Here is a 15451-nt window from a genome sequence, read left to right on the forward strand (position 1 = left end):
TAGTCCCGAATTCATTGATACATCCGGCCACCAACTCCAACAGCCTCAAGAGAGTTTAGTATGGCCTCATGGGCGACGTTGTCGTATGCTCCTTTTATATCCAGAAAAAGTGTCGCAGATAGGCGCTTGAGACTTTCTTGATTTTGGACCCATGTGACGATGTCAATGACGTTGTCGATGGACGTGCGACCTCGAAGAAAGCCTGTCATGGCGTCCGGATAGATGTTGAATCGTTCTAGGTACCATTCCAATCAAGCAAGAATCATTCTTTCCATCACTTTGCCGACGCAGCTCGAAAGCGCAATCGGACAATATGATGAGATCTCAAGCGGAGACTTTCCAGGTTTCATAATGGGGATCAAGCGGCTCGATTTCCATTGTTTAGGAACGGCGCCGTTCTGCCAAGACTCTTTGTAGTTGTTGAGCAGCTCATCACGTGCGTCATGTCCAAGGTGGCATAGGGCAGCATACGTGATGCCATCAGGTCCTGGTGACGAAGAACGCCTGCAGGTCGCCAACGCAGCATCGAGCTCTTCGATTGAAAATAGCACGTTCATTTCTGGTACAGGTGCCTCAGGGATGTCATTCAATGCTGCATCAGTAATGATGGCTACGGGCCCAGCAACCCCTGCACAGAACCCTTCAGCCACTTGAAGCTCCGAGCGGACTTGGTAGAGGGCCAGAGCAGCGAAGAGCTTCCTTTGATGCGGAGATGAGCGAAGACTCCTAACCGTTCTCCGCATGTGCTAGAGCGATTTTCGGGGATCAAGCGACTGAAAGAATGTTTTCCATCGCTTATCTTCCAATTTATCCATGCGACGCTGGATTTTCTTTTGTATGCGTCGTGAAGCCCTCAGATCCAAGACGGACTTCGTGCGCCGATACCTCCTCTCCGCCTGTCGGCGTGCCGCACGCAGCCTCTCCAGTTCCATGTCCAAGTCTGTTCGCCTTGTTGACCTTGTAAACTAGCAAATGGATGTTTTCAATGCCTCTGCGATTGCGTCTTCGATAGTGTGTGAGAGGCCTTCCCGACATGTGTCATCCATATCCTTCTTAAATTTTGACCAATCAATTGTACGCAAGACAGCAGAGGAGCGTTGCTCAACTCCTCTAATCTTTATGTATGTTGCAATGTGGTCGCGTCCATATGTTTCTATGTCCGTAAACCATTGGACGCTCGAGGCAAAGCACCGCGACACCAAAGTTAAGTCCAAGCAGCTACTGTAGGTCGTGCCTCGCAGAAATGTAGGGCTGCCGTCATTCACAGAGCACAAATCATGGTCGGCAGCAGAGGAGGCAAGGCTCCTGCCCTTGGAGTCAATTTTAGTGCTTCCCCATAGCTGGTGATGCGCGTTGAAGTCACCTGTGATAACCCAGGGGCCATTGTTCATTAGTAATATTTTCTTAAGTCGTTCGCCGTCAAAGTCACCCGCTGGGGATATATAGGCTCCAATTAGTGTAAATGACACATTTTTCTTTTGGACATTTAGGCAGACATATTGGTTGTCGTCATGAGGCTCTATCGCGTTAACGACATATGTTAAGTCCGTGCGGATGTAGATGATCACTTTCGTGCTCGCACTGCATGTGGACGAGACGAAAAATTCATAACCGGACAGTCTGAGTGGAGTTGATGTATTTGGTTCGCAAATGACCAGTATGGGGAAGCGATTTGCGAAAATGAATTGGCGAAAGTCTGATATACGGGTCCTTAGACCCTTGGCATTCCATTGAAAGATCGACGCACTTTTAAGTTCAGTGCGGAAGGGGACTATTAGTCGAGCCATGATGCTTAAACGATGCTAGTAAGCACTGGATTTAGTGCATCCAGTATTTGCAGAGCGCTTCGAGCTGCTGGTGTTTGCAGCTTGCTCAGTATAATGCGCATTGTATTAATTAGCGATTGCGGCATATCAGCCGCCTGCCTGTCTTGGTCGCACAAATCGCCGACAGTAGACGTCAGGGGTTGTCCAGCGAAAGTTTGCTGTGATTCTGTTGGTGAATGTTGTCGTTTTGGTAGAGCCGGCCAAGATTCGGCAGATGTGGTCTTCTCAGTGTACTTGCTCTTCGCGGTCCTTTCCACATTGTCTGTCCTAGGCGGTGGAGAAGGAGGTGGTGTTGTAGGAAGTGGCATGCGCCTTCCTTGAGGAGCCTTCCTTGAGGAGCGCCGGCGACGTGAACGTCGCTTCCGGACTTTTCCGGCGGCTTCGCGATGAGATGAATGATCTCTCGGCATCTCTTTCAGGACGGCCATTTCCTTCTTAATATGTGGGCATTTCTTCGATGAAGCTTCATGTGATCCTCCGCGGTTTGAACACTTCACTACAGTCGCGCCACATTTATCTGCAGCGTGGAGCTCTCCGCAGTAGGGGCATGCTGCCTGATTTTCGCAGACGCTGCTCACGTATCCTAGTTTCATGCATTTGCGGGACTGAAGAGGTTTCGCAATGAACGGCCGCACTGCATGTCTGAAGTGTCCCACCTTAACATGCGAGGGTATATATTTACCCTTGAATGCTATTTTCACGCTGCGTGAACTGCCTAGCCGCTTAACATCAACGATGACCTCATCATTGGCTGGGTTGATAAGAATCGGCAAGTCGTTATTAAGGATGGCGACGTCTACGTCGTAGATAACGTCGGTGACTACGTCAGATCCCAGAGGGATGTAAGAGCGCACCTGAATGCCATCTAGGTCTGTTACGCTGCGTAGAGTGGTCAAAGCAGCCGCATGCTGGACATCAACCGCCAGAAGATTTTTTCAGGTGTTCACTGGAATGCCCGATATTTCATTTGGCACCAGGGCTTCCAGTGACATCGACACAGATTGCCTGTTAAGTAGCTTCATGTTGACGTTGGGAAGCAGGGGCAAAAGTATGATGGTATTGGCGTCCGGCCTCTGCGTCTAACTGTTTGCGTGCTTGACGATGAGGACGTCCTGGTGTTCCTTCTCTTCGCTCTGCGGCTCTGCACAAGCTGGAAGTCGTCATCGGAAGTGTCCTCACTGCTGAGAGAGTAGACATGGGTGTCCTCGCTGTCGGTGTCGCTCTGCTGACCGATCCGCTTCCTGGAGGCGGCCGCCGCTGACGCCCCCGTCGCCGGCGGACGTGCGGGGTCGTCCACTTCTATTACGACTGAGCAGGGAGCGAGGACCAGCGGATGAACTTAGGTTTTCCCAGAAATAAACCGGAGCTAGAAAGAACAGCGCTGTATCAAAAGACGCTTCGTCGTCGTCCCCAACGAACGTAGTTCCCGAGAAAACAACCGTGAGAAAAGCACAGCAAAATTTGCGTACGCAATTTTGCGTACAATATTAATGTTCACAAACTATTTCCTCAATTCGCACTATTAACACTTGAATAAGAACTACGAAAGACCGGATATCACCTACAATGCCCTGATTTGTTGCCAACTCATATGACAAGTCTTTTGTCAAAAGAACTGCGCTTGGTATTTCCAAAGCGATAGCTTTAAAATACTGAGTGCATCACTCCGGCGCTCCGCTCGCGTCCCTTTTTGACTGTGCCGCACCTCCCAAACTCTCCAGATCACGCGATCGCCAACACTGGGCGCGCAGGAAGGCTGCATACGCCAAGTCACCAAGCTTCTCGACTCGCCCTCGCATTGTTGCCTTTAAGCTCTAGCGCTCTCTGGCAGATCCCTCTGTCAACACACGGCGCGCCGGCCATGTACGCGCTCGGCTGCACGGGCAAGGGATACTTGAGACGGCGTGGTGGCCCCGTCAATGAGCCTAGAGTGCCCGTACACTTCTCATCCTAAAACTAAAGCTACGTAGATTTTTCTGTGCTAGATGTGTGCAGTCTTTATGACGCTTCGCGCGATCGAATAAGAGACACAGAAATGTTAATTACATGCACTGACAGAAAATCTATCACGCTCCGTTCTTCTTTACAGGAACATGCTGTACAACTATGCTGGGCTGAAACTTATGCTCAGGTGGGCGGCGGCAGCATCGAAAGAATTCAGGAATGCTACCTTCGAGCTAGTGAAAGTTAAAGCCGGAGTTAGCGTTCAAAAGCCAAGGTGGGAACGGTGCATCGGTTCCGTGAAGGGTTTGATGCCAGAGATCATCGGCAACCTCTACGTGCAGCACAAGTTTAGCGAACAAGCTAAGAGAGAGGTAACGTCCAGCGTAATTCTTGATAGGAGTTGTCACTTCACGTAGCCCTTTGTATTGTACTTACAAGCTAAACTACGCTTCCTAGCGGGCGTCCACTACCGCCCAATATGGTAAATACAAACGAATCTCGTCTGAGGAATTCCACGCGAAAGTGTCAACACCCGCGGCATGCAGGGATTATTCATTTTTATGCCCCACAGCCATGCAAATTTTTACAAATGGCTACCATGAAGTCGTGAAACGAGACAATTTGCAAACGTTTCTCGCATGTCTCTACCGCCACCTTATTATACTGTTACACATTTCACCGCTGTGTCGCCCAATCACAATACACCATGGTGAATCGGGAAGTCCTTGCGTCTACTTTTTATTAGCCGAAGCAAGGCTCATACAGACCATTACAAATGTACGTACTATTCTGCGTACCTTACACTATTCTTCCACATAGTGCCCACACTACTTCAGACATTTGCCCCATCGCAGCACTAAATTTGAGAATCCGCTGCGGTAGAATTCGTCCAGCTGACTGTGGAAACACCGTCGGACTGCTGCTTTGGCTTCATCGTTGCACTTGAATAGCTGTCCTGCCAGGAACTCCTTCAGCGGAGCGAAAACGTGCAAATCACTTGAGGCGAGGTCCAGACTGTACGGTGGGTGGTCGAGACTCTCCCAGTTGTCAGCCAGCAACGCACGCGGCCTGCCCCAACGCTCTTTGTTACGCAAGTCATCACGGCTATTTTGCGAACTCCAGTACACCCCCCACCTCACACTTCTCACTGCGAGACACCTTTCCCTATACGTGGGCTGCATTCTCCAGTCAATTTCCGTGGGCGTTCAGCCCTTGCTCCACGGAAAACGAAGCGTACTTCGTTGCTCGTACGCCGTGGACGTGTGAAGCACAACTGCGATCTTCAATATGACAGCAGAGCCATGCATCGAAGCTATCTGCAGCTAAGGCACCAGGCCGGTCCAAGAAAAGTCCACCACTGGAAATGAATATGTTGACTTCGCATTTACAGCCGTATTTTGGCTAAAAAAATAAGGACAAAGGCTTTCTCAATCGCGCTCGTACTATCGGTACCCGAGACCCTTTCTAGCCTAGTCATTTTACTATAATATGTTATTACCTATAAACCCCATTACGTCGGTAGGTCTCTGCAACTGTCTGGAAATAGTGAGCTAATACGGTTATTTCTCTTCAGTAGGGTAAGCAGATTCAAGCGTGTGCATACTGAGGCTAAAAAATGGTTTCACGCTAGTCGTCAAGAAAAGTTATGGCACAGGATTTGGAGCTCCCATCTAAAGCAAATCGTGTCGCTCTTAAGATGCCTAACTAGGAGTGGTTAATGTGGCCTTAAGAATAGTGGGACCTTGACAGTCAGTGGTCGCTGTTAAGCAATAACGTCACCGTACCTATAAGATGCCCCAAACTGAAGCCGTACCCGCCGTGGTTGCTCAGTGGCTATGGTGTTGGGCTGCTGAGCACGAGGTCGCGGGATGGAACCCCGGCCACGGCGACCGCATTTCGATGGGGATGAAATGCGCAAACACCCGTGTACTTAGATTTAGGTGCACATTAAAAACCCCAGGTGCAAATTTCCTGAGTCGTCCACTACGGGGTGCCTGATAATTAGAAGGTGGTTATAGCACGTAAAACCCTGCAATTTAATTTTTAACGTTGAAGCCGTGCTGCTTCGAATTCTGCTTTACAAGGGTGTTTCTAATAGGGAACCATTATAAGTATTCCTCATCATTTGCACGGAGCCTTCACTGGGATATTGATTTAATTCACTTACACGCCACGGTTCATTCACGCCGCCTTCCTGCTGCAGTTTTGAGACCATCGGCAATGTATCTATAATAAGAGCATAACCATTTTTACCACAGGAATCTCGTGCTCTTCGCCGTAATGATAGATACACAGCTTCAGTTATAATTATAGTAGGAACATTACTCGTATTTGATAAATAGTAACCAAAATATTCCATTAGTATGAAAAGTAGCCTTAGGCAATTCCAGATTTATTCTAGAAGGGGTCCAGCTTGCTTTTTGTATTTTCCTAGCAGTAAGCAACAGTAAGCAGTAGAAGAAGTAAACCTCAGATTGCGTTTGGAAAACCGTGTGCTCTGTCACGTTCGACATTAGTGGGATGGTAGTCCTTCTTTCGCCAATAAGAATTATACACAAAAACTCCCCATCGCCATTCCAGAATAGCAGAAACATCATTTATGCAGCGATATTTTTCTCCTAGGTCGAGGACCTTGCAAGAAGGCTCGTGTTAGTATTTAATAAAACTCTACAGACAGTTGACTGGATGGATGATACTACAAGAAGCGCTGCAGAGGAAAAGGTGATTTGCCGTCTTTTTCTCAGTAAATAAAATGAAAACCGCTGTGGTTTCTTAGCGGATTTGGCGTAACTCTGCTAAACACGAGGTCACGGGATCGAATCCCTTTTGAGGTTGCTATAGTTTTACGGGGGCGAAATAAAAAAAAAACGCCCATTGTTCTTACATAAACTAAAATGCATGTATTTCTTACTTTCCCGTAATACGGTCTAATTATGGTAATTGTTTAAAATATAGAAAGGGTACACAATTACATGGCATTAGCAGAAACCGCATCCGGCTCACTACTTAATTTCCATTTATGTTTAAATTAAAACTAAAAGTTTTTTGTTAAATTTGACAGATTGTTTTATTAATACGTATTTGACATGTATTTGGGTACCGAGTTTGAATGCAATACGTACATTCAGGTTTAAGAGCCGTATAAATGTGATAGTTACGAACGTATGAGCAAAATAATCTGCAATGTTGCACATATCGCTCGAGCGTTTCTCGTGCGGAGAAAAGGTTGCGCTGCCTGCGCGAAGCGGGACACTCACGAGTACCAGTCTTGAGGCGGCTTAGTTAGAGAGGCGCTCTTTGAACTAGTTGGACGACAAACGTGCCAATAGCAATGGGCTCATTAGCTCAAAGTGCATGGTTTTTTCTGATATATGAGGTTTCAAGCGAGTTCAGTTTCGTGTATGTGCGTCTTTGTGCGCGTTGCGTGTCTCTATCATCGTGTGTGCGCGCGTTTGTGTGTGCATAAATTACGCCTTTGTGAAGTCTTCAGTGTTGGTTATTGTCCACAGTTTGTTCTAACAAAATATTTACTTAACCTTGTTGAAGTGTAACACTAATAGCATCCATTTGGGCTAGAGCCAGGGCAAAATCCAAAGATCTCGTGTTCTCTAGTACGAGAACATGCACTTTAAGCACATTTTCTTATGTATGCCTTCAACTGATAAACTTGCTTCATCTGCCCTATTCGACACGGTTGGCAATATGACACTTTGGCTCGCGCCATCGTAATTTTCTCATGTATTGTGGAACTCATACTGCAAGCTTTTGTCTTATCGGGTACAGAACCTGGCTACAGGGTTTGGGGATTTCTGCGCCGATCGGTCTTTTCTTGTTTAGCTGAGCCTAAACTTCTTGCCTTCAACGCATTCCTTTCTTTTAGTTGACGAAAATGGGAGCAAAAATTGGATATCCAGACTGGATAAAGAACATGACTTATCTTGAAGGACTTTACGAATATGTAAGTACAGCATCATGACGTCCTAAAACAAAAAAACATCAAATTTCACTTGCATCAGGTGGTCCGACAGACTTGCAAGTTCATAAGCAACTCCGGGAACCATAGCAGAGAAGTCACAAACAGTGAAGAAGTAACTAGGGATGTGCGTATATTCCAAATTTTGAATACGCATCTAATAGTGTTTGCTATCCGATTCATTCCATTCTAGAATTCACTATTCGAAGTTATCAAATATTCATCGCTGTTTAAATACGAGAGATAACAATAATTGCAGTTTACAGGGAGAAGGAATTATTATTGATTGTTGCAAATGAATATGCCATTTGAAAGCTGTGCTTGTTGGGGAAACTGCCAGTTCTCTATTAAACCCAGACCGCAGATAACGTAGTTTCAATATCCTTCCGTCATTTGACGAAGATGATTCACCTTTAATACAGCTTAGCGAGAACTGACGCGTAATATGCAACGCCATTATATGTGTCACAGAAAGTAAATAAGCCTTCTTGTTGAACGGTCTGGGCGTTATCGTTTATTTTACTTCGCATTATAATTCATAATCATTGTTTGATGCTATATGTACGCGCATATATATATATATATATATATATATATATATATATATATATATATATATATATATATATATATATATATATATATATATATGTGTGTGTGTGTGTTTGCCACCATAGTGACACCGTATATATACGGTGTCACTATGTTTTTTCTCTCTACATACCATCAACCCTATATAATTATTTCGAGGGGCACTAGTTTCAATAAATGTTTTTGCATGATGAAGTATCATTGAACATGGGGGCTATAAAGCCTGTAACTGCATTTATATTTTGATTGTGCGAAGTAGATATGGTGCTAGTGGGAAAGGCAATGAGCTGCTCCATCTCTTTAAGATGCAACAAAAGTTTTTTTTCCTGGCACTACCACCATCGCGCTCTGTCCCACCTGTCTAACATGTACAGCTTCTGCGACTGATATCACCCGTTGGCCAACGCTAATCTCAATTACAGCGAATAATCCTATTGCTTGAAGCCACTGCGAAGCATTAAAAGTTGTCATACGCCGTTGAAACACACATCTAAAGTAAATTTTCGCCAACAGTGGTCTTCTTGTGGGCGGGTGTTGGAGTTTTCAGTAATTCCTCAGGAAGCAGAAACGGAATTTTTTTTTGCAAGTAGTACTAATCGACAAATCCGACTTTTCCTATACGCATTCTGCTTCACGTTCGTTATCACTGCTGGTCTGCATTACATCACGTCATAAGAAGCAGTGCATGCAAACCCAATGTACGTCGACTGCAGGGCCAGCGTTGTCCATGTTAAAGCCAATGTGGCCCAGCGTTCCCGATATATTCGAGCAACATACATTCGAATTACCTCCTGCGCTGGTAGACGCCATCCCGCTATCTCAATTCGCTCCTAGCGCTATACAATGTTGCAACGTTTTCTCACACTAATGCAGCAAATCACTCGTAAGACTACCGACATCATACGTTCGTCCTTACTGTCGTCTCAAGGCCTTCGTTAGGCATACGGCGATACACAATCGTTCGCTTTGCGCAAATGCATTAGTCCGTCCGGCAACGCTTTGCGGAACCCCAAACGATGCAGAATAACCCACTAAGTGCCTCGCATAACATTTATTACCACAATGTCTGGGATCTGTACAACTTTGTGCTTCCTGCTATTCCTTTTCAAATTGAGAAGGAAAGACACTATAAATGCGTAATCACGTTGTAGCCGACATATTCGGGCCAACAGCTGAGTTGCACGGAGTTTGCGATAGCAATTTCACGCGCCCTGGTTGAACCTAATGCGGCAAATAGGGCTAACAGCGCAGGCGCTCAGGTCCACGTGTCCGGTAGTCCGTAAACGCTAATGTGTCTGCGGACAAACTAAAACACTTCAGAACGTGTGGCTGTCATAAAAATTCAGCAAATGCAAACGTTACGTGATCGTATGCTAGAGAGGTAAAGTGGTACTTGAAATGTCGTTTAAGCCCTTTACAGCCAAATGGTGGGGCGTGACTATCTATCAATCGTTATTAGTACTGTTTCACCTGTTCATGAAAATATAGTTCAATATTTCACTACTGCAGGTACCGCAGCTGCCACTTAATATTTCCTATTTGGAAGCAGTCTACGCAGTATCGGTGAACAACGGGAAAAAGGGTTTGTTGAAGCTGCGAATGCCATACGACAAAGATTCCGAGTAAGAGATCAACACGTACTTTTCTTTTTCCTGTTCCTGCGTATGCAGCATTTCGCTGTAATTTCTGAGACAAGAAAACTCAGCCACGAAATCGAGCAAGATTTCAAAACGACTCGCCTTGATACAGGCCTATTCAAGTGTTCTTTCTCAATATGGTAATTATCGTCCAAATGAATGAATGAATGAATGAATCAAAGAAAGTTTATCGAGCCAATATGACTCCCTCAATCCCTTGCCTAAAGACTCCCTTACATTTCCTAGAATGTTCTTCCACTCTCTCCAGATCGACTCAAGGAAGTGGATAAAAGTGCCACCTCTCCAGTGAAGTGGTCAACTACGCTTCGACGATTCTTGAGCGAGAACAACCCTTGATCAAAAATTTTTAGCTAGTCGATCACGGCGACTAAACAAGTGCACCTGAATTAAGGTGGTAAGCAACTCCTCGCCTTAAAAGAATAACGCAGGTGCATTTTTCTAGCCTAGTGCACGTCAAGGCGTGGCGCTGTGCTTTTCTCGCTGAAGCCGAGCAACTGCTTCTAGTGAGGCTTGTTTGAGTTCATGGGACATAGCATAGGCGTGTCAGTGCTGCTGCAATCGTGATACGAAGGATGCCGAGTAACATTTCTTTATTTCGTGCCCACTTGCATGACGGTTTACACTCATTAATATCATAAAAGTGAGCGAATGCCACCAATATTACAAAAGCTAACGAAAGTATAGTGCCAGTGTTAAAACCTGTAAATGTCAATAAAGTAGCACTTCTTGGACCGCGCCCGGCGATCGGTCAAAAAGGCACGTACCGTGCTTGATAATGAGTGCCAGCTTTTTCGTCCTAACGGAACCTTTACTAATCGCCTCTGGCAGACCACATAATCATACTCCTTGACCTGGAATACTCGTAGCTTACTTGTTGCAAAGGGTAACAAAAATGCACTTTCTGAGCAGAGATTGGTGTTACTGGGCGTGCAACAGATAGCTTGTTGGTGGCGCTATAGTACAGGCTGCGAGACTAAGTGAGCGTCGGATAACGCAGAAGTAGTTTGCCGCGCGCTTACCGTGTAAGCAAGCAGGAACGGCAAAAGAAGACTGATATAAGGAAAGGGTCACAAAACTGTAAGGCTTCCATACTCGTAGAATAGGTAGAATGCTCGTACTGCTTGGAAAAATAAAACTAACATTTTTATCTGGTCTAATATTGTCACATACTGAAATTTTCGAAGTGAAGCCCTTGAGTTCGCGAGCCATTGTCACTTAGTAAAGTTGTGAGACAGGCAGTATCATGGAGATTTGCATACCCAAATTGTGGGACGAAGTGAAATCGTGCTCGAGTAAACTTTCATAAGTGCTACTTCATAAGGGGTTTAGTTTTCAAAATGCGAATAGAGCAGCGCATTTTGCCCATTTTGACGAAAGCTTGGTAGTGCTTATATGAACATTGATACAAGTTTCAATCCTTAAAGATATAAACGTACAAAAGTGACAACAAAAATGAAAAGGGCAACGAAAACGCCGACGGTCAACTGAGAGGTCGCTCTGTTGACGGCTAACAAATACATCTGGTTTTGTGTTCGCCATAGACTGAAAGGTCGCTCGTTGGCCGGTAAAACGGATAACAAATGCATCTGGCTCTGTTTCCGCCACCTTTCAGTTGACATTTCTCGCTTGGGCTGTCCTTTATGATCGCCTCATGTCGGTTTTCTTTGCGCCTAAATTTTCGAACTTCAACTCTTGACTTGCTCAGGTGGAGGCCGCTGTGCACGCTGATTTAAGAAGTAATTCCAAGGGAACGTGTGTTGTGAACTCACCGGCTTCGGTTCACTTGTAACGTACTCCCTAAAGTGACTAGTTAAAATCTTATTAAAGTGGATTGCTCGAGAAGGGGGACTTTATATTGCGTGAGAAATTATAACACATTATTTAACAACTATTCCCACCGTAAAATTGACTACCGGCAGATGCGAATGTACACGTCAATGACTTCAAGAATTATACGAACACCTTCGGTTACATCTCAAGCTTCCAAGTATACGCCATACGGTTGCGCAGTGCTTTATGCGGGGCTCCCTCTCGACCTGAAAAATCAGTGCCCTTCAATAAGGCTACTCTACGAGACCTACGAAACGCGCTGTGTATCAACATACGCCGCGAGCGGTGGAGTAGAAACTAACAGCGTTCATTATTAGTCTAGTTTTCACACTGACAAAGCCGGCAAGAAATACAAGTTCGCGAAGACACAAAGTTAACCATGCAGGCTACTTCGATTTCCAAGGAACATGACAATAAAGCGTGACTAAACGTTTTCTCAACTTCAAACAAGCCAGGTAGGGTTTATTCATCCATTCTAAAGCGAAACTTAATAACTATGATCTTGGAATTTTATTTTTTAAGACTTTTGTCGAGGTTTAAGGTTTTAATTTTAAGGTTTTACGTGCTGAAACCACCATTTCATTATGAAGCATGCCATAGTGGGCGGGACTCCGGATTAATTTTTGCCGCCTGTAGATCTTTAACGTGCCCCTACTGCTGTACGGAACAGAGAGTTCAAACTTGTTCCAATCTTTAATGCTGAACAAGTATTCCAGTCACATCGCACATGTGTCTACGCTATCCAACACTGGAACACCACTGAGCAGAAACGTACCTTCACTCTGCAGTGCATTCAAATAAACGCCGAGCACAGTCGATTAGGAAATGTTCGCACAGGAATCACCATGGTGTGGGTTGGGAGTGTAGTGATCACTTTAGTCGCGAGCGGCACTGCCATCCACGTTGGGTCGAAGACAGCATAAAACGTTTATTGGAAATGTCTTGCTGGAAACTTCTACTGGAAAAAAAGCAGAAGAAAATGTTCCTAATTACACGGCTACAGAATCCGATAAAACCTCAATACCGGTAATCAAACAGCTGGGACCAAAGAACAAGGCACTGCTGACTAATGCCACATAGCAAGTAAGTAAAAAGAAAATTCCGTTTGGATGGCTCGAAATCGAGATGAGCCTCATTTACAAAGGCAAACGTGATAACCCGAGCTTGTGCGGAGCAGTTACAGTAACGTCGGCGACATGCAGAATGGCAATGCAACCCATAAAACTACAGCTCCCGCAGTAGCTGCAAAAAAATGATGTGCTGTGGAGCTAGAGAATGGGTCCAGACTAAGCAGACGCTTAGAGCGCAATATTTTGTAATAACTCCATACATACTAGATATTATGGGATCTTACGACAACTCAGACCGGGGAATGGTAACGGATATCCTCAAGTGCGGAATCATAGATAACGATTTCGTGGAGGTGGTGAGGGACGTATAGATATATAAACCAAGTAAATGTGCATGGGAAAATCGGAGAAGAAATTAGGTGGGTAATTCACCGAGTACTGAACCAAAGATGCTGTGTGTCTCCAATGCTGTTCACGTTTTATGTTAAGGGAACACGAAGACGAATGGAAAACAATGAATTAGTGTCCCATTTATCCTACATCCGTAATGGACAAAGGATGTAACAGAAGGTGCTTGAGATAGCCTATGCGAATGACATAGTGCTACTATAGGTCAATGCAAGATATTTATAGACTTGTGAATATGTGTGGCAACGTAGCGACAAACCTAGACCTTATGTATAACAGAAACAAATCGGGAATTAAAATGCTTAACGAAGGATAAAAAAATTAAGTGGTGTCAATTAAAGATGAAGTCATACGCATAGCCAAGCAATATAAACACCAGGTTGTACGCACAAACGAAGGAAATGCCTACTCAAATGCCCAGCAAGATAAACTAAAAATGAAAAAGAAGCGGAATTCAGCAACAATAAAACATATGAGCAAACTGGGGTTACAATAATTAGGAGGTGATGCATGGAACCTGAAAAACAGTAATTGTACCCAGCGCTATCGTATTGAAACATCGACAATTAGTACCCGACAGAATGTATCTTACTTGGCGGGCAGTGGCGCCGCCATGCGGCTTCATATTAAGAAACTCAGGTATATGAAGGGCGAGCGTTAAGTCACAAAAGAAATGAACTGCTTTTTTGTATGCAACAATCATTGCGCCTGACTGCGCTTGTGTACTTAATGCACGGAACGATGTAATCTTACGAATGCATCCATGAATCTTTTGTACTGCCTCATTTTATTGTAGGTGGATTGTCGGCCCTGCAGTTGTGAACGCTTTCTACAGCCCAAGTTCCAACGAAATGGGTGCGTGTAGATTTCATTGCTTTCTCTCCCACTACCGTTCAAACTGGGAACGCAGACTATGTCATCCGGCTACAAACGCCAAGCAGAACCCTTTATAGAAAAAAGGCATGCCTATTTCTTTGTCACTCTTCAGGTCGGCTTTCGTACTGAAATGAACATTCGAAATAACTCAGAATGTCCACATGAGCAAGCACACATATATTTGCATTAGTGTACCATCTGTGGCACTCACTGAAAAAAAATTATTTTCCTTAAAGGTTACGTGACCTGCACACTTATGACATTTTTCGCTGTTTTCAAATTTCGTTGTATGATGACGCATCGTTCTGCCCATGCTCATTTTAGTCAGCTAGTCTATGCATGTACGAACTTCTTCCCGAAGTGAACTGTGTTGCGAGTTGTGCGTTTGTTAACTCAGCCGGTGTCATTCGTCTTCGGCGCACGCTGCAGTTAAGGAATGACTCATTATCAACTCCATCAACTTTCACTGCTTTTGCAATACGTGGTGATTGGCTGCAGTCAACCGAAGGCTTACTGCTGCGATGCGACTGCCTACGCAGATGCAAAATCGTCTGGAAAAACATCACGCGTACCTATTTCGTAGACTGCGCACAACGAAATGTCATGTATGCCAGCGACTATACATAGTTCGTCTGACTTCGGCTATAGAGAATCCAGAGCGGAGGCGACGTCGACCCTTCCACATCTGCCAAGAAATAAACTTGTGGCAGCGCCCACATGCGTTGCATGAACTGACCCCGAAAGCCACTGAATATGCTGCCTGTTCTTGCCTCCGCGCTGTCTTCTACGTAACGCAAAATTCGTCTTGATCCGTCTTCAGACTTGATAAGTTAACGCACCTACAACTTCTGTTGTAGTCAAGAGTTCGACGAACTTCTGTTGATAAACTTGGAACCAACCCAACACGTCAATCATTTGCAATGCAGCCGTCGGATCTATAAGGGAATATCTTTTTCCTAGTTAGAGCACTGGCCAAGTTGGTTTGTGCGTGAGAATGGCGGTAGAATGCAAAGGGCAAATAAAAAGGTCGGCAGCATGTTACACTCTTGTAACACGCGAAGCCGGAAGCCTGCTACACACTGGGTAATGTGCCGTCTCGCATGGTCACATTGCTGCTTTTGCACTTTGGCTTCTTCGGATAGTTTTCAACGCTTAGTTGCGACTTCTCGCGCTCGTATTGAGGGGTCAGACCGGCGCCAACGACGTTTCTCTTCGAGTTTATGTTACGCCCTCTCATCAGGGTATTAAAACGTATGCTATTCCTTGTAAATTGAA

General features: G+C 45.1%; 1 protein-coding gene and 1 long non-coding RNA gene across 4 annotated transcripts in view; one reads left to right on the plus strand and one right to left on the minus strand.

The window, feature by feature from the left end:
• Positions 1-15451, minus strand: part of LOC142560222 (uncharacterized) — an 81236-nt gene that overhangs the window by 45943 nt on the left and 19842 nt on the right. The window contains exon 2 of one of the 2 annotated variants that reach the window (XR_012823321.1): positions 5934-5996. This is a non-coding gene — a long non-coding RNA (uncharacterized LOC142560222). The remainder of the gene's footprint in view (positions 1-5933; positions 5997-15451) is intronic. The other variant, XR_012823322.1, reaches the window with a different exon arrangement.
• Positions 1-15451, plus strand: part of LOC142560221 (neprilysin-1-like) — a 57938-nt gene that overhangs the window by 23395 nt on the left and 19092 nt on the right. For both annotated transcript variants that reach the window (XM_075672168.1, XM_075672169.1), the window contains 5 exons: positions 3916-4141; positions 6393-6491; positions 7651-7728; positions 9844-9956; positions 14097-14155. In XM_075672168.1, coding sequence (XP_075528283.1) covers positions 3916-4141; positions 6393-6491; positions 7651-7728; positions 9844-9956; positions 14097-14155 — 575 coding nt within the window. The remainder of the gene's footprint in view (positions 1-3915; positions 4142-6392; positions 6492-7650; positions 7729-9843; positions 9957-14096; positions 14156-15451) is intronic.

This window comes from Dermacentor variabilis, chromosome 10, assembly GCF_050947875.1.
Source record: "Dermacentor variabilis isolate Ectoservices chromosome 10, ASM5094787v1, whole genome shotgun sequence".
NCBI classification, from domain to species: Eukaryota; Metazoa; Arthropoda; class Arachnida; order Ixodida; family Ixodidae; genus Dermacentor; species Dermacentor variabilis.